At 38.8% G+C, this 27,739-nt stretch overlaps 1 protein-coding gene across 6 annotated transcripts in view; it reads left to right on the forward strand.

Annotated features, from left to right (window-relative positions):
• The window catches only part of MAST4 (microtubule associated serine/threonine kinase family member 4), a 589,801-nt gene that overhangs the window by 275,227 nt on the left and 286,835 nt on the right, over nucleotides 1-27,739 (forward strand). For 2 of the 6 annotated variants that reach the window (XM_017852848.1, XM_017852850.1), the window contains exon 4: nucleotides 3,028-3,102. The exons of the other annotated variants lie outside the window; for them this stretch is intronic. In XM_017852848.1, the coding sequence (XP_017708337.1) occupies nucleotides 3,028-3,102 (75 nt within the window). The remainder of the gene's footprint in view (nucleotides 1-3,027; nucleotides 3,103-27,739) is intronic. 6 annotated transcript variants of the gene reach the window in all.

Below are 27,739 nucleotides of genomic sequence, written 5' to 3' on the forward strand. Positions count from 1 at the left end.
TCCACAAAACTAATGGTGAAGAATCCACCCCTTCCTCAGCCAGCTCCCCTTACAGTGAAGAGCCCTATTGGCATAGGCAAATAAGCCATTCAGTTTAGAACCCTGTGGGGCTTGCCCAGGTCTAATTTGTTATTTTGCTGATGTTGATGGCATTAACCAGGAGGTAAGTGATAGCAGGAGACTGATATCTCAGTCTGGAATGACAGTACCAGAGTCTGAAGGCTGTCATTTAGAAAGAGAAACGGATTCTTAGAATTTGGGAAAATGAAGTCACAGATTTTGCCTTTAGTGTTGCGTGACATAATTTAATGTTCTCCTGAACACGGAAAGCTATGTGAACAAATCTGTTATATAGGATCATCAGTTCCCTGTGATATCACTTATGAGAGCCCTGTTTGCTTTTTCAAAAATGTATAAAGTATTACATAATTGAACTGATACAGCTGTACTTAAATGACTAAGCTCAAAGGTTTAGAATTTGTACCTTTCTTGGATGTGTCATAGGATCTGGTAGGTAGCAAGACTGGGAATAGGGAAAGAAAAATATTTTCAGGTAGGATCTCCCTAAAGTGAAGAAGCAGGCATGTTCAGCTTCTAAGGAATTAAATTCTTCTCAAAGGTTACCATCATGGATCTAACTATATGCACCTTTCCACAAAGTCTCAGTGTCACCAAACTAACTAACTCACTCTCTCTCTCTCTCTATATATATATATGCATACACATAACCATCACACACTTTTTTTTTTTTTTTTTTTTTTAGCAGTAGAATACCAAGTGACTAGTTCATTGAAAATTAAGGTTAGTTTAAGGTATGAGTCACATGGAGAAAAACTTGTGGTGAGCTGTTTACAGTTCCTTTATTTTCACTCTATATGTAATGTATTAAATGACTTTAATCCTCCAGGCTCTTCCTTGTTTCTATGAAGATGTATTACTGGAATCTCTGCGTAAATACATTGATTATTTCATATCCCTATTTGTTCATTGCGAGCAGACTATTGTTACAAATTTATTGTACTTGAAAATAAATTAGATAAAACGGACACCAGGTTTCAAAAACCTAACCCTTGAAGGATGTGCTTGCTCTCTTTAAACCAGTCTCCCACCTACCGGGAGTTTAAGATTCAGATCCTGGGTTTAATATCAACATCTGCCCCCTGCCGAGTTCATAGCACAATTAGCTAATTAAAAAATAAAATAACATTTTCACCTTGGAGTCAGAAGAAGAGCAATAAACCACAGGACCAGGATTTAGTTAATTTGCACATTGACTGTAATTGTGTATTTAATGCTGAGGTTAATTTTTTCCCAATGAGTGGGAGCCTGGCACTGTGCTTTGGAACTCTTAAATCAGTTGTAATCATTCCATAGGGACGGTTAATAAGGGTGGTTATTCAGATAGATTAATGAGGATAATTATTTATTTACATTTGATAACTTTTAGGGGGAAAAAAAGCTTTAAAACCACCTTCTGATAAACCATTAAGTTGAAAGGAGCACTTTCACATCAAACTAAATAAATAATCCACAATGCTTTTTTTTTCAAACACTGTATTTCTCATGTGAAAACTCTTGATTCTATGGACATGGGAAGACATGCTCGGGTTTTTGCTTGGTTTTGTTTTGTCCAATAGTCAGTAAGTCAGTGGATAGATTCTCTGTTCTTAAAGCTTTGGTACATTTTCTAGGTCAGCAGAGTTTCAAGACTGTTTCCTTGCATTTTTTTCCCAGAGAGGGTAGAGAAAGAATGCATGTTGGCAGGGCGGTTACTAGGAAAAACATAATCCTGACTGGCAATCTGCTACTTAGAACATTTCCTTTTTGAAAGGTAAGCATTATACTGTGAATGCCGAAGCAGTGATTGTTGGCAACTCAAGTGGGTGTGATTGATACAAGTCTTAAAAGTAATAGAGCTGTTACTCCTAGAAGAAGAAGGAAAAGAATACTTAAGTATTGTAATATAGAAATTGCATTTTGATCTAAGGAGGTCTTTTCACCCTCCTCTGTTAAGAGAGCTGAGCAAATGCTAGCCCTCATATGAGGGGCATTTCACTGCTGGTGTTGGCTGTCACTTGCATGGGGCCTTTAAACCCAGGGATTTTGTGAGACCATCTCCTGGTTGCTTTCATCTCCCTTTCCCTGGAGTTAATGCTCACAGTGGGTAGTACTTGCTTCTTAAGTTCTTGTTCACTGTTGTCCAGCTCTGAGAGATGGAGAAGTAAAACTCTATACCATTAATGAGGCCCCATTCCAGACTTCCCTTTTAAATATAGTACCTTGGGTTTTATGTGTGTTTGGCATGGAATGAATAATAGGAAGCTGTTACACCTTTCCATGTGACCCATATGTCCAATATGTATATGAGGGCCTTAACAGGATTGGTCTTAGGAGAGACTACTCTTTTACATATGTTTAAATTACAAACTTAATGCTAAATCTCTGTTTCAGCCAATAAAATATCATATGCATTTAGGGGCAGAGTTTATGGTGGCTGTCAGACACCATGAATTCTGCCAGGATGACGGAGCGAGGAACTTCTCAGGCAGGACACTTGTCATGGTTTGGAGGAAGATTGTGATTTCCACATCATTTTGTTCATATCTAAATGGGTGGCAATTCTAACCCTAAGAAGGCTCTGCAGTGCTTTCTGTTATTTCAGGAAGATGGACTTCATATTCAGAGAAGTCATGTTTCAGTTTCCCTTAGTATTTTTGAAATAGAGACAATTTTCAAATAATAGAAAAATGAAGATCTGATGGGAAATATCTTAATACTGGGTTGTGTTTGTGACTTTATTACAACATGCACATACAAGTTTGTTTATAACAAAATAACTTGCACATCACATGTGCTTTTGTGGGGTAGAATGTGTCTTGTGTTTTTGTTGTTGATGTTTAGCTAAAACAAAATACAGTGCCGTTAAACACTGTCCCTCTCCCTTTTCTGACCATTTCTCCATCATCCCACACCCCACCTTCTCCCTTCCCACCTCTCGTTCACTCCCCATCTTCCATTCACTGTCAGGAAGGGCAGCCTCCGAAGAGCCATTTCAACTCAGCCCGACATCGCCAGAGACTAGTGGACCCAGCTGCTTCAAAAGTGAGTGTGTCCCGTTGCCCTGGGCAGCGGGTGTGCATGGCGGCATGGTCCCGCTGCGGTAAACAGGGTGTGGGGTTTTATTTATGCTGGTATATTCCAGGGTTTCAGAATATGGATATTGAGAGGAGTCAAAGTCTTCTCTGTTAAATCAAGACTATGCACATCAGTGGTATTCTGGTAAGTGTTTAACAACCAGTCCTGAAAACAAAGTAAATCCCTGATGGTAGCATTTGCTGGTTTCCCTGGTGTAGATACTCCCACCCTGGCCAGTTTCCAGTACCGGTGTGACATCACTGAACTCAGAGCTGGAAAGAGAGGCCCAGTGGAACACTATTATGTAGTTTTTTCACCGTATAAATACAATTGACGTAAACCCTCGTAAAATGTAGCAAACTACATAGGAAGTGTATCAGTTTTAATTATCTATTACCCTTGTTTTCAATATAAGATATTTACTTTAAGTTTAGACATTTTTAATTCACAATAATGGCAATTTTTAACAAGTGGCTTGGAAAGCTTCTGAAAATTTACCAAGCTGGGATGGGTTGTCTTCAGGGCAGCAGTTATATATTTTATGTACATGTTGAGAATAGTCTTAAGCCAATTGGTCATGCCCAATTCTTTTTAATAGATAGCAGTAGCCACAGAAAAGTGACAGAAGTTTTGCGTGAGGATTTGCTCATCCCACGCAGCTCAACTAAGTCTCAGGCCAGTTCTGTGTAACAGACTTTTATTAAACAGTTATTAGCAAATAGGTATGAAGCATTCATGAAGCCTGTCCTGTAAACTCAATGAAGTTCCAGCTTTCTGGCTTTTTTAAGTGCTCCAGTCTAATTTTTCTGGACAGTTCCACTCCAGGTCGACGTGTCAACTTTCCAGAGGCAGGATTCTCTCACCTTTTTAGTGGGCACCAGGGAGTGGGCATCCTCTGACCCAGCTGCTGGACATAAGGCCATTTAGCAACTGAACATCAGATGTCCTGAGGGTACAAGCTGTAGACATCCCTAGATTCTCATGCTCTGTTCATACAAGGGTGGAAAATTTTGCCAATTCACTTATCTTAAATACCACTAGTTTCATTGATGAAAACCTGTTATTAAACATCTGCCACGTGAGCAGCAAGCCACTGATTTTGATTTCACCAATGAAAATCCATTTGAGTATGCCAATTAGCAAAATCTGTGGTGTTGACTAAGACACAGATGCCTCTGATATAATGCTAGTTTACCACCCTGGTGAAGTCAATTCTGATTAGGACCACTGACTGTGTATAGGATATAATTGTTTTTTTTTTGTTTTGTTTTGTTTTGTTTTTTTTGAGTCAGAGTCTCACTCTGTCACCCAGGCAGGAGTGCAGTGGTGTGATTTCGGCTCACTGCAACCTTCACCTCCTGGGTTCAAGTGATTCTCCTGCCTCAGTCTCCCAAGTAGCTGGAACTACAGGTGCCTGCCACCATGCCCGGCTAATTTTTGTATTTTTAATAGAGATGGGGTTTCACCATATTGGCCAGGCTGGTCTAGAATTCCTGACCTCAGGTGATCCACCTGCCTTGGCCTCCCAAAGTACTGAGATGACAGGTGTGAGCCACCACACCCGGCCAGGATGTAATTTTAATCCATAAATATATTACATTGCCTATGCTGAAGTGTTTGAAACTAGACTGCAGATGTCATAACTCTTTGTCACATTTATTAAGTGTCTAGGGCTTCCCTTCCCGCCAAGCCCCAGACAACTCGCTGTAGCTTAGTAGCGTCGAGATGAAGTCATGGGAGTTCTGTTGGTACATGAAGGAAAAAACAGACTATCTTTGAATAAGTCATATGGTTTCATCATGTAACATGTGAATTTTGCTAATGTAGAGCACAACTCAGAGTACAGCGGGGCCTTCTTGAACCCTGCCTAAGATTTTTCGCTAATGAGGCACTAAAATACTGGGTGCATTAAGTACATCTACTGTTATACACAGCGTGCACCTCTTGATTGGTGGTATTTTAAGGACTCAGCTCAGCATGTGCTTTTGTTCCCCCTCTTTCTTTTGTCCTGTATTCATTTCTTTCTGTCTTGGCATTTGCAGAAATACTGTGTCTCACCGTGCAGTGTGTTCTATAGTACACTGTAAATTCGCTAACTTTCTTCTACTGGTGGTGAGAGTCTTTTTGTTGTTCCGTTTTGTTTTGAGCAAGAATCATGGCTTCTTTTTCTAGGCACACTTGAAGAGAAACTCATTAAACTGCCATAGAGAAGATGTCTGTTGCCTTAATGTGCTTTGTGAATTGGTTCAGCCACATTACCAAATAGGTTTAAAAGGTTACATTCTTTCCTCCTCAAAACACTGCAGTGCTAGAAATTTGAGGAAGGCCTAAAAATGTTTTCTAACATTAGGAAGCCATAGGAGAAGCCACGGTTTGCTGTGTGGATGCATTACTTGGACAGTAAATGGCAAATGGAAATGTGCATGTGTATAGCCAGTGACCTTTCTTTATAAGCACACTTTGCTTAGATTCTGCACTATGTCATTTTCAACTCAATAACCTGAGTCGTAGTAAAGAATTCTTACAAATTACCGATTCCTATATTCTGGGGGTCAGTAACAAATTACGGTAAACCAGCTGCCAAATCTTTTGAGAACATTGATTTTATTGTGCGTCTACGTCGAAGTGTGTTCAGATAGAAATGTTTAGTTTTACAATGGCAATATGATATGGTGCAAATAATATACTGGACTGGATTGTATGTTAGGCTTTGTCATTAACCAGCTCTGTGGACTTGGGTGATCATTTAACACTGAGCCCCATTGCTCTAGATTTTCTCATCTGTGAGGAGAGTATAAGAAATATTCCGTTAATGAAATATGGAATTGTTGCATTTTTCCACTAAGGCTACTTATAACTAGATATATTACCATTTAGTCTGAGGTTTTTGCCTGGTATTTCTCAATCCTAAAATCTCTCTACAAATGTCATTCCTTATTCCTTGCATAGTATTATTATTAGGCAGTCTTCTCTCAGTATCTTCAGAAGAAGTTAATTTTTAAAAGAGAAATTACTTTAAAGCTATAGGGAAAATATGGAGCAGAAATAAGGGACTCATTTTTCTACTCAAGGAGTTGGCTTTTTTTTAGCCTGATTTTTTTCTTTGTCTTAGAAAGCCTTTTGTACTTTGAATATAGAAAACAAGCTTTTAAATCTGTTTTATTTGAATAAGAGTAAAGGGTTAGGGGAAAACAAAGATAAGTATTGTGCCTGTGATTGGCTAAGCTTGTCTGCTGGGAATTTCTAAAGTGCCTTTCACTTTGAGAATATGCTCACCTGTCTGTCCCTCAGTATGAGTGCTGTAATACAGCAAATGAACAAAGAATGAAGCAAAACGGGCAATAGAAATAGTAGTTCAAAGACCATGGAGCAGTTATTTGTGGAGCTGGTAAAGGCCTCTGTTAAATAAAAATCTATTTGATGTGGGAGCATCAGGGACGTGATCTGGTGGACAGACGAGAACACGAGAGTGTACGGAGGATTAGTTTTCAAATCTCCTGGCATTTCAGCACAAAAGAATGATGAAGATTTATTCTACATGAGCTGTCATTTTACACTGGAAGCTTTGCTGATCCAGAATAAACAGGTTCATAAAGATAGTATGAGATTTTGAGTATGTGAGAGCAAATAGTGGTAGGCATAGCATCTGATCAATTTCAAAACCCGAAAGTGTTGTAACAGTCTACCCTTCTTTAAAAAATGAGCCAAACTACCCAAATTCACAGATAATCCAACTACCAAAAACCTGCATATAATTCTAAAATACATTATTTCTGTCTGCTGCAGGACTTGAAAATCTTTTATCCTAATTCTCAGCAATTTCTTTACTTTTCTCTAATCATAACAAGGTTTCTAAAACCTGGGCTTTCCTGCTGGGAAAATCCGCCCAGAGCTATCTCAGAGCAGATGGTCTTCTTTTCTCACTACTGTAAACCTTTTAGGATTGATCCTTTTTTTCATTTTTACCTATCTGAAGAATAAGTGTCTTTGAGACCTTAGAAACCCACTGTTCACAGGGAACAAGAAGCTGTCTTGGCCGGAGTTCATAGTTGCATAGATGATATAATATAAAGGTAATGGAAAATCAAGGAATTGTGTTTCTGTCTGTAGCATCAAAAAAAATAGGCTGATTTTTAAGCACTAAGGGAATAGGCTTTAACATATCTACATTTTTGAGCCTTATTATGCATTGAGTTTCTGGATGGTAATTAACACCTTCCTAGTCTTAGGAATTTCAAGTGTTAAAGAATAATTTCTTCTTTTTCAGAGGGTGCAATACTTGTTACTATATTTAAGGACATAGAAAGATGAGGAAGGGATTGGAAGACTGGTTGCCATAATTATTCTGGGAGTATTTTAGTCACATAAAATGTTGTACTTTGTAAACTTTTTATAAAGGCCTTTCGGGATGATAAATTTCTAATAGCAAATTCTGAGGCAACTTATAGTTTTTTTGTGTTTTTACATCAGTCATTTATAAATTATCTTTGGTCCCAACTAAAATGAGCATGAATCTCATTTCTGAGACTTATTAACCATGACTTTGCGTCAATTACTTAATCACCCTGAGAAAATCACAGCTTCCTCATCTGAAAAATAGGGAACAAAATAATCTCAATCTCATCAGGTTATTTTGAGGATTAAATGAGATAATGCATAAACAATTTTTACCATATGGTCAGGCACTTAATGTGTACCAAATTACAACAATCTTTTAAGTTATGATTACTGTTACCATAGTTATTTGGTAATCATTTTTTCCCCTCATTTGTAAATAAGCGGTTAGGACCACATGATTGTTGAGGTAAAATGTCTGCATTATTAAAAGTCTTTACAGTTCTATGTATTTTATTTTTTTATTAAAAGTAATTGTAGAGACAGGGTCTCACTTTGTCACTCAGGCTGGAGTGCGGTAGCAGAGTCATAGCTCAGTGTGGTCTCTAAGTCTTGGGTTCAGGTGATCCTCATGCCTCAGACTCCCAAGTAGCTAGGACTACAGGTACACGCCGTCACACCCAGCTCACATTTTTATTTTCATTTTGGTAAAAATAGGGTCTTGCTATGTTGCCCAGGCTGGTCTCAAACTCTGGGACTCAAGCAATCCTCCTGCCTTGGCCACCCAAAGTGCTGGTATGATCACAGGTGTGAACCACTGTGCCTAGCCCCAGTTCTACTATACTTTTTTAAAAAATGCTTATCGTACTCTCAGCAGTGTGTTAGCCATGGAGGAATATAAATTGCAGTATTTAATTCTTACCCCCTCGAGTGTCATTTAACTGGCAAAAACAAATAAATGAAGCAGAGACAGTAATGAATTGCCTGGTAAACTATCAGTGCAATGTTGATTTTGAGTGGAAGGAGATCTGAGTGGCAGCCAGAGAAGGTGTCCTTGAAGTGGTGGTTTTCCATGTGGGCCTGGAAGGTGGGATGGGACTTTTTAAACAGCATAAACTTAGGCATGTCCATTATGGGAATGCATGCAGTAGTCATCGGTCGGGCCAGGAGATAGGGGATGTGACACAGGCCGAGATGAGGTGGAAGGTATGCTCCTGTTATGGCCCTCTGTGGTGGGAGACACTGCAGCTCTGAGGTCATGTGCCTTATTTTCAAATTCTGTATACCAGCTGTGAAGCAAAGGGAAAATCTTCTATCTTATCAGTACAATGGGGGAAGTCACACCATATACCTCATTAGGCATGTTATAATTAGATGATCTGATGAAGCCATTCCATAGAGTGATCAGGCTGTTTTGGCCTAAGTACAGCCAGTACTGAGTTAAATGAGACATAGTCTGCCCTATGACCCAGCAGCCTCAATCCTAAAGAGGGCATGTTTGTGTGAGGACATGTACCCAGGTGTCTTTTGGAACATTGTTGTGACAGAAAGTCAGAGGTTTTGTGGGCGTTGACAGTTGAGGGTGGTTGGGTAAATGGAGGAATGTCACAGAGTACCATTTAGCCATTGGAAGCAACAGCCCGAAGGAACACGCAGCAATGCGGATAGAGCCTAAAACATATTACTGTGTGGAACCAAGCTTAAAACATCAATTCTTCAGTATCATACTTTTAATGTCAGTCAATTAAAAGTACACACCATGCAATGTACATTTTATAGGAACATGTGCAAATAGCTGAATATCCATCAGATATAGAGAAACATTGCTTGGAGGCAGGAGGGAAGGGCCTAGGACTGGAAAGTAGCCATGCAGGTAAGTAAACGGATGAGTGATTGAGGAGTAGGAGTCAGCCTACTCTCTCCTGTACACTTGGATCTCCACAAGGAGAAACTGGTAGGCAAAGAAATATGACATAAGGGAGGCTTAAATGCTTGAGAAGTGGATGCAGCCACCTGTAAGGTAAGTACTACTATGGGGAGCAATGGAGTAGCTAATTCCGACATAGTACTCACTTGGGCCCAGCATACTCCCAGCTGCTTTACACACGTGTTAACCACTTTCATCTGCACAGCAACCTGAGGATTTTGGGTACTGTTAACACCATGTTGCAGAGGAGGAAACTGAAGCATGGTGAAGTTCAGTAACTTGCACAGGGTCACACAGCTGGTAAAAGTGAAGTCGGGATTCAAGCCCGATTAGTCTGACTTTAAGCCCCTGTTCTTAACCACTAAGCCTTGCTGACTCCTGATGGATGTAACTAAAGTGGAGATGAGAGGTAAAAATGCCTTCCACAGGTGGTACCACTGGCATGGGCCTGACATTTGCAACTGCTTCCTCTCTGTGGAGGCTGACCATTTTCTTTCAGTGTGTGCACATGTATATAAAACTTCTTATTGAAATATAATATAAAGTCATTAGTGTACAGTTTGATGAATTTCCACAAACTGAACAAGATCAAGCAACACAGAACAAGATAAGATGGACAGCCCTGAAAACTAAGGAAAACAAAATGTCTGTCATTTGTACCAGGTACTAAATTATGATGCTGGAAAACAACGTCTTGAAAACATAAGCCTTTAAAAGTAAAACAATAGAAATGTAAAACTTACTGAAATTGCTAGCGGTATCAGGCGTTGCTAAGGCATAGAAAAAGCCCCTCTACCTTTTCAATGATTTCTTTTTTTTTTTTTTTTTACTATAGTTAGTTGCTTCTGTTATGACTGGCCAGGAGGCATGGATGACTCATGAAGGAAAGCAGAAAAATCTCTCAATGAATTTAAAGGCAGCCTCCTGTTATCAAACGATAAAGCAGTTTGAGCTGCAAGCGTTAGACATAAATAAATAGATAAATACCTATCATGATTGGATCATAAGGAAGACCTTGCAGTAGCCAGATAGATGAATTTTCTTATCTCCTGGTCATTGTTTAACTCTGTAGGACAACTGTCTTAGATGTTCAATGTCGATTCCTGTGGGCCACATTTGCCAGTTTGCAGGACAAAGCTATGACAATGTGTATCACACTAAAAGGATAATGTTTTCCCATATTTCAAATGGTCAATTCTATGTCCAGAAAAAGTGTCATGTTGTGTTTTGGGGCTACTCGTAACACATCTTCTACCTACCTGGCAAATTTGTACATAACAATTCAGAACCTTTGGGCAGTGAAGTTAAATAACTCACACAAGATCCCGGAGCTAGTAAAAGGTGAAGCTAGGATTCAGACCAGTTAATCTCTGTACTTTGCCGTCATAGCCTAGTCGTTGCCACCAACACCTAGGAAGGACTGGGCCTCTTTCCTGGGGCACAGACTGTGCTAGGCAATGCAAGATTTCTCAGGGTTCAAGAGGAAGGCAACCACTATACCATCTTTTTTTCTCTTTTAGCCTGAAGTAATCATGATGTTCTTTACACCTAAATGCCAGAGAAATCTTTTGTCCTAGATACCACTCTTCTGGCCCCTGGCTCCTATGGACCTAGGTAAAGCTGCAAAGCTGATGGAAGAGTGTGCATTCTCCTTATGGTTCCTAGCCCAGTTTGCAAGGATTTTTTTTTTTGTCTCCATTGGCTTTAACAAGAACTGCAGACCCCTCACAATTCTGTTGAAAAATGGGCAAAGGAAACAAATGAACAGTTCACAGAAAATCAAATACGAATAAATGGCTCATATGCATAGGAAATGATTCTCAACTGCCCTTATAAGAAAAGTACAAATTAAAAATTGTACTGATATATATATATATAATGTTTAAAATAAATGTAAGTTTAAAATAATATATATACACATATGCACACACATATATACACACACACATATACACACACACATATATATTAATTACCTGTTGGTTTGGCAAAAATCTAAAACTGGGAGTATTTCTGGTTTCTAAAACTGGAAATCTAAAACTGAAAGTATTTTGCAGCTATACTTTCTGGGAAAATAGCTTGCTTTCTTTGTTTTGTTTTGTTTTTTGAGACAGTCTCACTCTGTCACCAAGGCTAGAGTGCAATGGTGCCATCACTCACAACTCACTGTAGCCTCGACCTCCCTAGGCTCAGGTGATCCTCCCACCTCAGCCTCCTGAGTAGCTAGGAAAACAGGCGCACATCACCACACCCAGATAATTTTTGTATTTTTTGTAGAGATGGGATTTCGCCATGATGCCCAGGCTAGTCTCAATCTCCTGGGCTGAATTGATCTACCAGCCTTGGCCTTCCAAAGTTCTGGGATTACAGGCATGAGCCACTGGTCTGGGAAATAGCTTTCTTATAATTCTGGTAGGAATGTAGGTTAGAACAACTTCTGCAGATGGCAAATTGTCAGTGTTAATCAAAATACATGTACCCTTTGACCCACCAGTTCCTCTTTGGGGAGTAAAGCCATCCGATAGACCAGTGTACATGCTGAATGAGTCCTGGAAAATATTATTTATTATAGCATCCTTTTTAATACCAAAAGATTGGAAACAACCCAAATATCTTTTAGTAGTTAAGTGGATAAACAAATTATGTTTCCTTTGTGCTATGGAATACCATACAGCTATATAAAAGACTGAGGGCTTTGCACTGATATAAAAGGATCTCCTGATCAGAGGGAAAAGTCAAAGGGCCAAATAGTAGCCTTAATATGTTTCATTTGCTGTAAAAGTAGGAGGGGAATAAGACTATGTACTCATTGGCTCATGCAGTCAGATATTACATATTTGCTCATAAATTCTGGACAAGTTCATACAAAACTTAGAACAGTGGTTCTCTCTGGGAGAGTAATGTGGGAATTGGGTGAATGGGGGACTAGGATGGAAAGGAGTTTTTTAAAAACTAAATGCTTCTCTATACTTTATAGACTGTGGTAATATATTAACCTTTCCCAAAAAAGTGGGTTTTTTTAAACATAAAGAAATCCAGAGCCCTTGACCCAGAGTTTCTTCCTTTCATTCTGTGCCAGCTGCTAAAGCTCCCTGGTCCCTTTCAGCTTCTACTGGATTCCTCCTGAATTGCCTAGCTTCCCCTTAACAATGGACCATTTGAGGACATTCACCATCCTCTAAAGTTTATTGCAACAAAAGGTGGAGAAGGAGAAGTAGAAGACGAGAAGGAGAAGTAGAAGAGAATAGAGCTTATCTCGTTTGTGTTCAGCCTAACATCTCTCTACTCAGACCCATACAAGTAATTCTAAGGAGAGTGGATTCCACTTATTTTCCATGATGCTATGTATAAGGTGTGATAGAAACATAGTATTAAAGCACCCAAAAATACCAAAGATAAAAAATATCTTTGAAACTCAGTTCCACTAATGCAATATATACTGACATTCCCTTTGTGGCCAAGCACTGTGCTAAGTGCTGGAGATTTAGTACTTAGACTGAAAGGTGAGTATAACCAGCTGCCTTTTGAAGAATCACTCCTTCCCATAGACCTTGAACACTGTTTTATTTCTGTTGTAAGAGTAACACATATCCAGAAAAGTGCAAGTATTAATGAACTGTCACAAATTGACTCTACTCATGTAATCAGCACCAAGGTTGAAAACAAAACAGCATCACCAGCCCCCAGAAGATCCCCTTGTACTATCTTGGTAGCAAATTTTATATTCTATTTTGAATTTTCTATTGTTTTGAAGTTTTGTTTTGTTTTCAAAATCTTATATTTTCATGATACTGCTTCCCAACATTATAATTTATTATCCAGCAAAATGACAGCTGTTTTGGTTTTCTATGTTTTAAGGAAAGGATGGGATTGAATTTTAGAACATGGGTAAAATAATACGTGTGAAGATCATACTCACTATGGCTATTAAAATTTCAATTGCTGCAATTTCTATGTTAAGTCCACTTGAATATTGTGACCAAAAACATCTGGGAGGAAAATTATATTTAGTCCATTTCTCTTTCCTAACACAGGAATGCAGTTATTTTTCTCCTGTTTTGCAGCTGGCAAAAGTTGAGTAGGCATAGGCGAATTGTTACAGTCCCACCTCTCCTATCCTTATGAGGACTTTTATTTTTAAAGACTTTAAAAAATTGGTGAATTATTATTTGTTGACTTTTCCCAGTCATCAGAGTTGTGCTTGCCAAAGACTGTGTAACAGGAAATTTGCCAAGATGGGATTAGCAATTTGTTTGGAGAAAGGGTGCAGGAAATATTTTAAATTTAAAGGTGAAAAGATCACAGACGAGGTTAAGTACAAGTTACTCAATTTGGCTTCTATTTATGAAGAACTACTGAAATTATCCCTTTACCTTTAGGGACTTCTGTATTTCATTTGCCCCAAGTCCCCTTACCCGTCAGGCAACAAAAACAAGTCAAAACATAACCAGCAACTCTTTAAAAAAAATTAAGCATTTAACCGGGCAAGTTTTATCAAGTTTTGTCCTGCTTCTGTGGATTCTGGAAGGAGTCTGTTTCCTAGTAGTGCTTGAGAAGAGAAACCTGGCCTAGGTTTTGCTGGCCAGTGCTCAGAGGCCAGTGATAACTTTTTGTAACTGGTTTCAGTATCTTGATAACTCTGTTGCCTGTTTTAACAAATTTCGGGTTAATGTGTTTTGAGTTTTTTTAATTTTATTTTATGGATACTCCCTTTCCATTACTTCACACACCTTTATCTATTTCCTGCCTGAAAAAAGAGATTTGACTCTGATGTGCCCAAGTATGGTTTTCCTTGAATTTATTCTGCCTAGGATTTGCTGAGCCTCTAGGGTATTTGGATTAATGATTTTCATCAAATTTGGGGACGTCCTTGGACATTATCTACTTAAATATATCTTTTAAACCACTTTCTCTTCTCTCCTGGGACTCCATTTATATCTATATTAGGAAGTTTAATATTGTCCCACAGATCTTAGGCATTCTTTTTATTTTTGTTTTGTTTGTGCTTTTTTTTTCTTGGCAATTCATTTGGGATAATTTCTATTATTTTGACTTAACTTTGCTGATCATTTATTGTGCTTTACTCTGCCAGTTAGTAAGCCCATTTCATTGTGAGTGAGACCATTTCATTCTAATATGTTCTTCAGGCTAGATTTTTCTTTTTTGTTTTTGTAATTCAATCTCTCTGCTAAAAATTCCCACATCTTCTTTATGTTGCCATACATTTGCCACTGTATCCTTTAGCATACTTTTTAGTCTGTCTGACAGCACCAGCATCTTGACTATCTCTGTATCTGTGTGTCTTCTCTTGACCATGGGTCATAACAATATCCAAACCTAGCTCAAGCAGGGAACAGAATGACTCAGCACCCTACTACAGTGTATGACGCAGAAGAGGCATACGTTTTTCTGAAACTAAGTAGTATTTACCTCAGCATCAGTTTCTACCGAGATTTAAAATGTTTGGCACCTACTTGAAAAATTACCAATACGAGAAGAAGCAAAAACTCCTATTTCTGAGATTTCCTTTACCACTTAGGAGGTAGACTATAACCAGGGACCACTGCTTTCACTCCTGCAGTCAAAATAAGCTGAGTAAGTAATAAAAATCATAGTTTAAAAAAATCGTAAAAAATGCTAAGAACATAAATCTTGAAAAAGTAAATTCCAGAAATTGGCAAACTCTTCAAAGGAAAGAAGAGGCCCATGGTTTCTCTCACCCTTGGTGGATTGGCAGGAAGAGGAGGAATCTGCCATGAATGGGGTAAGAAGGAATCAGCCAAATTGAAAACCTACTTTTCACTTCTAGCTTTTCTTTCTGTCTTCACTCATGTTGTGAGCAGTGGTCTCTTGTGTTTATTTACGTCCTATGTGGAAGTCTCAGAAATAGGAAATTTGTTCAAGGAGACTAGGAAATTTGCCAGTAGGGAAAAGAGAACAGAGATAAGCCTTGGCCATTGATAAATAGGGCACAGTTATGTTGTCCTGTCACTGTTATAAACGCATGGACATGGTAACACTCCTTATTTTCTGGATTTATCTTTCATGTGAACTGCAGGCCTACCTATGGTGTGGTAGTCATGTATTTTTATGCCTTGTGTTTATTTCTTTAGAGATTTGATCACTGTAGTACACAAGGGATTTGTTTCTGTAGCTCTTGCTTTTAGACTTTTTTTTTTTTGGATTTGTTGCTGCAATCTTGCAGTTGTCCAAAGGGACACTTTATTGAATTACAGCGTAGGCCACCGCCTCTTTCATCATAGCACAATTCAAGACTGAAATTCTAAGTTACTAAGTACAATAACTGGTACATGGTGTGGCAATAACAGTCTCCATTTTCCTTGTGGTCATTCTATGATTGCACTAAAATTAGGGCTCATTTAAACCCCCGTTTTCAAAGTGTATTCTTTCAGAAGCACATCCTATGTTTTCCCAAAAAGTGTTTCATATTAAATTTGGGTAGCACCAGAGATTATGTTCCTTGCTCTTAGAAAATAAAATGCTAATGATTGTAAAAAGTCTTGGGGAAATCTTAAAAGAAGTAAATCCTTTAAGCTATGTTTAATTAGGTGTTTCTCAAACTTCCTTGAATACAGAACCTTTTAGCAAAGGAACTTTAAGTTTTTCTTGTCAAAGCCATTCACAAAGTGCAGAACATTCTTTGGGGAAATGTTGAGTTAAATGGACTCTGTTGCTCTATATTTTGGGGAGTATGAATAATTCATATTGGACTATCATTCTGTACACCTGGAAACATCTTCTCCACTGTTTCCTGAGAAGAACCCGGGAAGCTTGCATTTGGAGGAAGGAAGAGCTCTACCCCAGAAGCCTGTTTGGTTGCAGCATTATGGCTTAGGTCTCCTCATTATAAGTGTGAATGTAGTAATGCTCTGCTACTGTAGGAGTATACTGATCTCGGCTGCCTGACTTCTCCAAGGACTGTCCTAGTTTGCTAGTCCAGGAAAATAAGCTAGGTCAGCTGTCATATCCCCCCAAATGAAAAAAGACAGTTAGCTGCCTAGACTGCAATTGGAAGGAAAGGTCAATCAATATATTACCTTTCTTTCCATGTGTTCCTTGGCCGCCGGCAGAGTTGTGCCTTCTCACTAGTGGTGGTAATCTCTTCTGCTAAATTTTATTTTAACCTTGCAAATAGGTGAAAGGAAGGGCACAGTTAATAACGTCTTCCCCCATATACCTCTGAGCATATTATTTGGGCTGGATCTTGCCCCTCCTTCCCCTAGCAGTAAGGCCTGCACAGTCCTGCTTCGACAGAGTGTTATGCAAGTAGCTGGTTTTATTTATTGTGGGAATTTCTCCTAGAGCCCTGTCATGCTCTTGCTTAGACAGAATGCAAACATTTTTGTGATTCTTGACAGTAGCTGGGATCTATGTGGAATGGGGGTTTTCAAAACATTTCTCAGTCAATATGTTTACTCTACTTCACCAGCCATGCAGTGTGATACGGTGCATCACCAATACTTGAAATAGACTGCAACAGGAGGTCAGAATGGAGCATAGATTTTCTAACACAGCATGTTAGATGAAATGATTTTGTGTACTTTGAAGTGGAAAATTCAATCAGAATTTTCCACACTTTTTAGTTAAAGCAACACTGTTATTTATTGATGAAAGGTAGACTGAGAAAAATACAAAATGCGGAGTCTAGCATATTATTTCTGGTCATAGCAAGAAATACTTTTCTCTTGCAATTTAATGAAAGCTATGCAAGATAAAAAGGATCTGCTTAAAATATACAGCTATGGAATGCTTGGAACATATGCCAATATGTTTAGCATGTGGGTGGATAAAAATGGAATCCAGCTTTGTAAGAAGTTTGTTTTTCATTAAGAAATGGACTTCATGCTTGATAAATGACAATTACAATTGCCCAGGTAATCCATTTTGGCTTAGTTTTAAAGTAACCAAGTTCATTTAAAGGCACCTGGGAGTATCAATAATAAATTCAAGGATAGATTCTCTAAGTTTTCATCAAAGTAGGCTTAGATAATATTTAAATTTATTACTAGTTTTCGTCTGTCCTTTGGTGCACTGAAGATACATCAGCATAACTACCTATTATGTAGATGAATAATTTATACTTCCAAATTGCAAAACCTTAGGGTTGCAATGTCAGATTTGTGCATGAATATTTAAGATAGAATAATAATCTAATAGTAGAGTGCTCAGTGTGTGCCGGTTACTCTAGGTGCTTTACATATATTATTTCATTTAGTCCTGACAACAACTCTGACTTCTCAAATCTACAATATCCAGCGACGGAAGAAAGCCACGGAGAGGGTAGGTAGTTTACCCAAGGCCATATGGAAAGATGGGGCTGGCACTCACTTTGGCATGCAGACTCCCAAGCCAGACTTCTGAGACACTCTGCCAGGCCATGTACCTGAAGCTCTGCCACCTCAAATTTTCATCCTGGTGGTCCTAAGTAGGGGTGAGTAAGCCACTTAATTCAATTAGCATATAAGACTTGTTTTTAGATTCTTTCTTTAAAAGAGGCATAATTCTTCAAGAGTTTCTTTCTTTTTTTTTTGAGGCGGAGTCTCGCTCTGTCGCCCGGACTGGAGTGCAGTGGCCAGATCTCAGCTCACTGCAAGCTCCGCCTCCCGGGTTTACGCCATTCTCCTGCCTCAGCCTCCCGAGTAGCTGGGACTACAGGCGCCCGCCACCTCGCCCAGCTAGTTTTTGTATTTTTAGTAGAGACGGGGTTTCACCGTGTTAGCAAGAGTTTCTTTTACTCTAGATACTGTTATTTTTTTTCTGATTGATATACAATTCAACTCAGTGTAATTCAGTTTTCTTTTTTAAACTAGCATTTAAAGTGACAGAACCATTTAAAAGTATTAGTGCAAATTTAAAAGTATTGTCCAAATAGTGTAGCTTCAAATGATAGTTTAGGCTGCCTAAAACTTTGTGTTGTTCAAAGTTCCTTTGTTCTAATGTTGATTCTCCCCACCTCCTTTGTTCGAACTATTTTATATCATCAGTTTTTGTTGTTGCTCTGTGTGTGTGTGTGTGTGTGTGTGTGTGTGTGTGTGTGTAAACTTTTATTCTGAAGAAAGTGAGTCCAGAATCAACTATCAGTTTCATGTTTCCAAGGCAATCCAGTGTAATTCTGTGTAAAAACACATACATTCTGTGTAATTCGGTAAGCATGCCAATCCAATACGATCTAGTATGCTTTTTATTTTTCGAAAGAAGAACCTAGTTAGTATAATAGAAACTAAAGTGAAAACCACCTAAACTCATTCATACATTGCAGATGGCTGCATTCATGTGTAATTAGGGTAGGGTCTTCTTGCTTGGAAATGACTTGATTTTTTGGTTAACAAAAATAAGAGGCCACCTTATGAACATTTTCTTAAGTCTCAAAAATAAGTGTCCACTCAGTTGTATAGTCTTTGTGATCCCCAAAAAACGCAGGGGATCATTTTGACTTTGAGGGAAGGATTCTGTCTTTGTAGCGAGAACAAAATTCAGTCTTTAGGAAGAAGCCATTAAAACCCCAGAGCCTTTTATTGCTTTAAAAAAAAAAAAATCTCACTGCACTGAAATATTTTCTGCTAATTAACTGTCACAAATATGATGCCATTAAACTTGGACTCTCTTTGGTTAACTTCAAAGTCACTAACACGCACTATGCAGCCCTCCCAAATATATTTTGGAAAAGGGAAACAACTTGACAGATCTGTAATCCATGTTTCTCATAGAACCTAATCCTGATTTAAGAACATTTTTTCATTTTCTTTGGGTAACATACACCAGCCTTTTGATGCCAGGGCTGTGTTGATGTCTGGTGTGTATTTGGAAACACTATGCCAGAGCTAATTTGCAAAGCTGATTTAGTACTAGTATTAGCCAGGAATGTACTTAGCTACAGGTAACAGAAAATCCAACTAACGGTAGCTTAAATAAATAGGGATTTATTTTTCTCATATAAGAATATTTGTTGGTAGAGTGTCCAGGGCTGGCGCCATATGGAAACAGTGTCATCGAGGACCCTGGCTTCTTTTGTCTTTGCTCTTCTTTTTTTAATGTGAGGACCCTGACCTTGGGCAAATCATGACATAACTTTCCTAATACTCAATTTCCGCATCTGAAAAAATACTGAACATTCTTCCTATAGTTTGCAGGATAGGGTAAGGCTTGCATGAAATCCTATATGAGAAAATGTCCCTTTCAGGAATAAAGTTGATGTTTAACACTGCAATGGCAACCACAGCTGTACTAGTTTTCACAGTGGTGATGGGGAGGGAGGATATGAAGCGGGGAATAGGGGATCTTACCTGCACCCATGGTCTTCATTCTCAAAGTTCTCGATTCCTGCATACTTTCAGATGATGTTATTTAAAATAGTACGTTGGAGAAAATACTTTAAAAAATGGCAGGTACTGTACCCTGTAACAAATAGAATCTATTACTGATTAAGTGATATGTATCTTCTATAAACTAATTGTTTATTCTGTGACCTCTTTACAATAAATTTCAGTACCATTAAAGGCTTAAGTTTACATTATTGATTATTTGAATATGTGTGTCATTAATCTTCCATTGTGCTCATACATTTTATATGTGCATTTTAAGTGTTGTTTTTGCATTTAGATGGAGAGGAATGGCCAGAAGAAAGTAGACTTGTGGATATTAGCTTCATATAGCACTTCAAGAGGTCCCTTGAGCTGATTTGCCAGTAAATTTCTACACTGAAATAGGCTTTCAGAATAAGGACTGCTAGATAAACCACAAGGTGTCCATAGTAAATAAAAATGATTAATCTCAGCAGAGTAAATTCACTATCACTGGTCAAATAGTCTCATCCAATTCTGTTTCCTGGTTCTATAAATAGCCTTTTCTTTTGTATTAAGGTTGTCTATAATTTTAATAGAACACTTGAATTATTACCTGATTTTAAAAAATTGGTTCATAAAAGGATATTGATTCTTCAAATTAGGGGCAGTTGAAATGTACGTATATTAGCAAACTGGTCCCTTGATGGGTCCTGGAAAGTCCTGTCAAGAAAACTCATCTTAAATCTATGTGAGAGACACCTTCTTAGAAATGATCACAATTCTTAATGATTGGCTGTGAATTGGAGAGTGAGGTTGGTGTGGAAATGCAAGCGAACTGAAAAGCAAAAGTGGAAATCTGTTAAGTAGGGTTCTTTCTAGTTGCTGAGTTTTTATTCCACATCATTGATATTCACTTCTTTCCCAGGGCATTTTCCTGGGTAATGAGAAGACTCTAAAATCAAATAAAGCTTTTGAACATTGAAGATGTTTGCCACTGTTCTGTTGAAGAATCCCATAGATTTATAGTGATTCTAAAAGGTGTCTCATATCCACTATATTAACTAGCTTTTTAGAAGCTTATGAACATTGTAGCTTTTATTGATTCTAGGGAATTGGACCCAACAATAAGCAATAAAAGTCGATGGTAACTTTCTTCCCATATAGGGTTGTGCAGATCAATACCCTGAATTTACTGTAATTTGCTGGTAATGGATAGAAGAACTGAAAACATTGCGGAGCCTTGTGGGGGCACAGCTGTGCAGTGTTGCCTTTTTATCTAAGCTCACTGGAGGTCACAGGCTTTCCCAAGTAACAAGAAACATAGTTAAGTGGCAGGGCTGATACGCATATTTATCAAGAGCCTTCATAAGTCATTCTAAGGAAAAAAAGGAAATCACAAAAGTTGTCCACAGTGACTTCAATTTTATAGAGATCCTGAAGGACCTCAAAATTTGCACTATCTTAAAGACAATTAAAATTCTAAATATGTAACTAGCATTGGTGTTTGATCTCCTTCTGCTAAAGTAATTTTCCTACTGATTAATAGCAGGGCGTGTGATTTCACTGAAGTCTAATTTGCTTCGAATCTTCCAATGTATTCACAGCCCTGTGCCCAGGTGATTTAGAAGTGGAGAAGATGTGCGGGTCACACACCTTTGCTCTTTCATTGAGTCCTTGTTGTCTCTTTACCATAGCTCTGTAGTTGTGCCCTAGGTTCCTTCCTCTAATTCAAGTAGTGCACTTAAATAGTCATAGCTGACACTAAGGGTGCTCTTAGGTTTAGGAGCTGTGCCACATGCAGGACATGTGTTAGCATTAATCTTCTCAACAACCTGTAAGATAAGCTGTATTATCTTCATTTTGTAATTTTGGAAATTGAATCTTAGGGAAGTTAAAGTTTCTGAAGGATGCTTCCTGGCATTGACTTGGATTAGAAGATGGGTATGTCTGAATCCTGATCCTATTTGTTTAATTACTAGAAAACATACAATTGACTTAAATAAGGATTGTTTTAAGCTTTGAGTTCAATTGATCTAATACATGTTTTATATTTTAGCTTCTTTTGTTATGAAGGACTGTGCCTTCTCTAATTTGATCAAAACCAGTTTCTTTAATTTTAAAAACGATGCAGAAACTTTTGCTTGAAAGAGACAGTTCTTTTGTTCTTTGAAAACAAAGTGAGCACACAAAGTACAATATGACTGTGGGGTGGAAGCTATTAACCTTGATATAATAATGCACTTCACTTAGTATATAATAAACAATAATCTAGAGCTGTTATTCATGTAAGTGTTGGCTACTACTCAGCAAAACCCTGCAGAGAAGCATGTAAACTTTGACTTAAGAGACAGATTCTCCCTAGGTCACACTGACTTGGAAGACAGTATGTATACACATGTCTGATTCTCAAGCTTGATTTTGACATCAAGGGTGTAACGTGTTAGGAAGCATCAAAACCCATAGTAATTGGCTAGAAAGGAAGCTTGTTTCATTTGTCCATTTACTCGAGGTTAGCTGATTATTTGACCTGTTACGCTTCTTCTGCTTTAAAAGGTCTGTGTTAAAAGTAACGTATTCACAGGGCTTTGCTTCAAATAAAATCAGAGTCTGTAAAAGTAAGTGTGAAATTTGCTTAGAAGAGTTGCCAAGATCTGTGTTTTGTCTCTCCTAAGAGTAATTGACAGTGTGTTACCAACTATGAATGCAGCTTGATAGCCTATAGGAGGAGTCTGTGGTGCACATGTATCAAGTCATTACTTGGTGATGAAAAATAATTAACAGACTCTGGACTTGGGCAGATGTGGATTCAAAGACAAGCTAAGCCTTTTACCGGCTCTATGACCTTGTGTGAGTTACTTAGCCTGTTTGTACCTCAGTTCTCTCATCTGTAAAATGAGAATAATAGTGAAGTTTAAGATAATGTACGTCACTGTGCAGTAAATGTGAGATGCCATTATTAAGGTAGTGAAGGTAGATGAGCTTAGTAAAGAAAGACAGTTCCTACTATTTGTGTAAAAAATTTAAAGTGGAAAAGGTGGTTGTCATGAATGATGTTTAACTTTTCATCTAAGCAAAATCTGGGATTTTATCTTACAATTTGTCTCATATTCCTACTCATCAGGGACACGCTGGTATAACTTAAATGGTTTTGCCATCTTTTCATCCACTTTCAGATTTTCATTACGTTTAACTTCCGAAGGGCCCTCAGTGCTTTTAGACAGTCTTTTTTCCTCATCTCTGGATGGTACCCTGTCCTGAGCTCCACCACGACTGTTCTAAACCGGCCCAGGAGTTGAGCATTTCCTCTCAACTCCTGTGGATCCTGTACACACAATTTTCTCTTGACTCTGCCCCTCCTCCTCCTCCTCCTCCTGCCTCTTCCTTGTTCCTGGCCCTCAGCCATGCTTCCTGGATAATTAAAGAAGTGTCCTAACTTCTTTCCCATGTTGCCCTCCCAGAGCAATGTGACACCCTAATGCCAGAGTAATCTTTTTTAACATGTTGATTAGGTCATCTTATTTTCTTCTTCAAAATGTTCCATGAGCTCCCCATTGCCTATAAGATAAAGGCAGCCACTTCCCAAACCCTTCCCTGCCTCTATACTCCTGTCCTGCTGATTTTTCCCTCCTGCTGCCTGTTCCAGCCATGTTGTTTCATGACTGTGTTCTGTTTCACTCCACCCTACCTGATTACGTCTGTTCTCTTTTCTAGAATTCCCCTTCCTCACCTACTCCCAAGGCTGCCTGGCTAATTCCCAGACATTGCAAAAGAAAGACCAGGCTCAAGTATTGTGTCACTTAGGAATTTTTGAATTACAAAGACTAGAAAACGCAAGTTAAACTGGTTTAAACAATAAAGAGACTCGATTGGCTCATATACCAGAGAAGTCCAAACACACGCAAGGGTAGATGTGTTGTTTCAGAGATTTCACCCAAGTCCCAGTTTCTACCAGGCTTTCTTGTCTGCCACCTGTGATGCCTATTCTTGTGGCTGCCAGTAGCTTCATGGGTTTAATGCTACTTCGTTCCCATTAGATCTCTCGGACAAGGGAGGAAGTTCTTTCCCAGAAACCCTGAGCAAACATCATTTTGCATCTTACTTGCTCAGGTTGAGTCACATGTCATCTTTAAACCAATTACTTTGACGAAAACAGTGAGTTTTGTCATTAGTTTTATTGGAGCTTATCCTTGACATTGAAGGTAGTATCATTTCCACTGTATTTTGTTAGCATGAATAACAAGAAATGTTGGGGAAGAAACAGTCCTGACCCTCCTCAAAGAAACTGATCACCCCCCTCCCTTTTGTATTACTGAATTGAAAAGACCTCCATTCCAGGCCTTTTCACACTGCATTTTACAGTGAGTAAAGTCCTTTATCCCCAGGGTCTGGCACAGCACCAGCCATATCCACCTTTACTAAAAAGTGTGTGATTGAATAAAGGAAACCCATTTTGTCTGCTTTAATCCCAAATGTGCCCTTGCCTTTGCCCTTGGTAGAAGAGTTTTGCCTTCTGTATTACTGAAATTACAGAACTTCAAGTGCATTGCTCCAGTTTTACTTTGCTCCATCTTTGAAAACTATCCATTTTCACCTGTTCCTTTCTTCCTCGTTAGGGGAAAGAGTGCCCTCTTTATTATCAGTACCAGCCCTCCCTGCTTGTGTATTTATTCAAACCTCTCCTTTCAGTACCTCACATCACCACTGTTTCCCACCCTCTGGCATTTCCATGGTAGAGTATAGGGGAAAAAACTGGAACTGGATGATATAGGTTCATTTGATTCCACTATCTCATGGCTTTGCAACTCTGGTCAATTGCTGATCTCCTCTGGACTTTCCATGGGAAGACTTGTGTGTCCTATCCAGGCAGCCAGCTGATTTTGTGATGAAGCTTATAGACTCAGTTTATGATAAAATCTTTTAAGCCACACTAGACAGTGACTTTGTCTGTATAAAGGGCTTATGAGAACTGATATCACAGTCTTGTTCATTTAGGTTCATGGCAGAAAAAGCCAACTTGGAAAGAAAGGAATAAGGTAGCTAATTTCTTTATTTTTCAAAGCAAGTGAGTGTTGTGGTTTTGATCAAATAAAATTTACATATAAACCCAGCAAGCATTTTGTTTTAGCCTTTTGTGGTTTATTTTGTTTTTTTTTGATGTTGTTGTTTTTTTAAGTCAGAGTCTCGCTCTTTAGCCCAGGCTGAAGTGCTGTGGCAACATCTCGGCTCACTGCAACCTCCACCTTCTGGGTTCAAGCGATTCTCCTGCCTCAGCCTCCTGAGTAACTGGGACTACAGGCACATGCGACCACACCCAGCTAATTTTTTTTTTTTTTTTAGTAGAGACAGGTTTTGCCATGTTGGCCAGGCTGGTCTCGAACTCCTGATCTCAAGTGATCCATCCGTCTCAGCCTCCCAAAATCCTGAGAGATTATAGGCATGAGCCACTGTGCCTGGCCAGTTTATTTTGCTTAACTTTACTAGCACAAATAAATATATGGAAGTGCATTATGATTATAGATACAAAAAGAAAATGAAATAAAATCTGTGAAAAGAGAAAGATAATTTAGGATTCACCATCCATGTCACATTTCCCACAAGGATTTTGCTGTTGTTTTACAGGTTGGGTGGTTTGACTGTTCAGGCATTTCTATGGGGATCTCCCTACTGGTTTTCCAGCTTGACTACTGTCTTCATTTAGGAAAACATGTATTTATGAGCAACTTACTGGATTTTTCAAGTGTTGTTGAATGTAAACCATTTTTGCCTTCTGATGATTTACAGCTAAGTCCTGTGTAAGATCTGATTCTATGGTATGAACTTTTTTGTCCTTTGCTTCTGCCTTCACAAGTGACTCTCAGAAATACAGACCAGACAAATGGCACCCAAAGCATTTCTTTAGGAGATCCTATCCCTGGATGAGCCTGTGCACCCGGCTAATTTTATGCTTCGTCAAGTAGTGAGAGCTCCATTTTGAGTACCTTTCCTTGCCTCACACTGCTTCCCACTTGCAAAGGAAATAAGTAAAAACCTGAAGCTTTACCTTTGTAATGACAGCCTAGAAAATTAATATTCCCTAAAGAGAAAACCAATCCAAAGGCAAATGGTTTATGCAAACCAATAGTCCTTAGGGGGACTTAACTACCAACCTCTAATAAACAACATACGCAAACCACTCTCTCTCTAGATCTCTAGGGGTGGGGCTCAGGCGTTAGTATTTTTAAAAACTCCCTGGGTGACATTAATGTGTTGCCAGGCTTCAGAATCACTGCTTGAGCTGAATTATCTCATTCCTTTTTATTTTCTCTCCTCTGTTAGCATTTACACATTCAAGTAATACTGCATAATCTTGCACCTGGTGATAACTCTTTTGTTTTATGTGTGTGTGTGTGTATGTTGCCCCAACTAGCTTTTAAATGTGTTTTGTTTTTCCTCATGTGTCCCTAAAAGCACCTGATATACTGCCTTACACATCTCGGCTTCTTTGAACTCTTTTCGTAAATTAATTGTTAGTGCAGAGTCCTTGCAGTAACTCAGTCATAGGATGAGGCCACCAATGACTAATGAAAGAAAGATGATGATGGGGAAGTGCATGCACTTGAAATTCATTGGTGTCAGGAAAGGGGTCAGGGAATGGTGTGTGCTGGACATTGCCACTCTGTTTCTGTGTGGGGTTTGGGAGTGATGGTGCAAAAGTCAAGTTGCTCAACTTCCAAATTCCCTTTGTTTTTTGGAGGAACTCCCGAAGTGTGGATCTTGGTAGACTTGGCCCCACCTCCCACTATAGTAGTGAGGGAGCCAATATTCCTTTTTCCTGCCCACTTGGAAGCTGGGGCAGAGACCCAGGTGTGATCATGTAACCCTCACAGGACACCTGCAAGGAGAGATGAAGTGAAGGTATGTGGGGGCAGTTAGGGATTCTTCCTGGAGGCTGAGCTCCCACTCAAGGTTCAGCTGCAGAGGTGTCCTAACTGGGCTTTTCCTTGGGTGTGGTCACACTTTCTGGGTTTAATTTTTTGGTTCCTGCCCACTTTCTGACCTTGTCTGCCCAATCATCCTATTGCCTTCAGGGGTGCCAGTAGCCGTCCATACATTGATTGTTTACTTGCCAGTCTCATTCAATTTCTGTTGCTTTCAAGAACCCCAGCTACTGGATAGAGCAACAGGTTAGTTAACAGTGCATAGCACAATCCTCCCTTCTTCTTTATTTTAAATGGCAAAGCCCCCATGGCTTTGTAACCAGGTGTGTCTGTTTTCCTTTTTCTATCAATTCCCTCCATTTCATCCAGTCCTGTAGCTTTACATACAATCTTAGTGTTAATGACTCCAAAATCTACCTCCAGCCTTACCCTTTTTCTTGCACCCAGATTCATTTGTCTAGTTGCCTGTTTGGAATCTTCTACTTGGAATTCTTACAGACCGACATCCTGAATGTAGCATGTCAAAGCTGAACTGTTTTTCCATCTAACTTTTTGCTCAGGCCAAAACTTATGACTTCTCCTTGCCTTGTCTTTCATGCTTCACATCCAGTTTCTGTGTAAATCTTATGAAAATGTATCTCAAATCTGACTACTCCTTCCCATCTTCATTGCTGGTCCTAGCCAGAATCTCTCTCACCTACAGTATTTCTATAGCTTCCTAAAAAATTGGTATTAAATATTACCTTAAAGTAAGCTTTGAATATTTAGATATTTATGTGTTCATTTCTTCTGTTCTCCAGCCCTACACCAGCCTTCCCTTCTCCCTGTCTCCCCATTTTGATACGCTTTCTTTAATATTTTGGAATAATTTTAAAATTTACAGAACATTTACAAGATAGCTCAGAAAATTATTGTATACCCTTCTTCCAGTCCTTCAAAATGTTGACCTCATATGTAACCTTAATACATTTGTCAAAATCATGACTTTAACATTGGGACATTGTTGTCATCTAAACTACAAACTTTATTTAGCTATCACCAAGTTTTCCACTAATGTCCTTTTTCTGATTGAGAATCCAATTCAAGATTCTTCGTTTATTCAAGATTCTTCATTGCCTTTA

The sequence above is a fragment of the Rhinopithecus bieti genome, unplaced genomic scaffold, assembly GCF_001698545.2.
Source record: "Rhinopithecus bieti isolate Rb0 unplaced genomic scaffold, ASM169854v2 scaffold_34958, whole genome shotgun sequence".
NCBI classification, from domain to species: domain Eukaryota; kingdom Metazoa; phylum Chordata; class Mammalia; order Primates; family Cercopithecidae; genus Rhinopithecus; species Rhinopithecus bieti.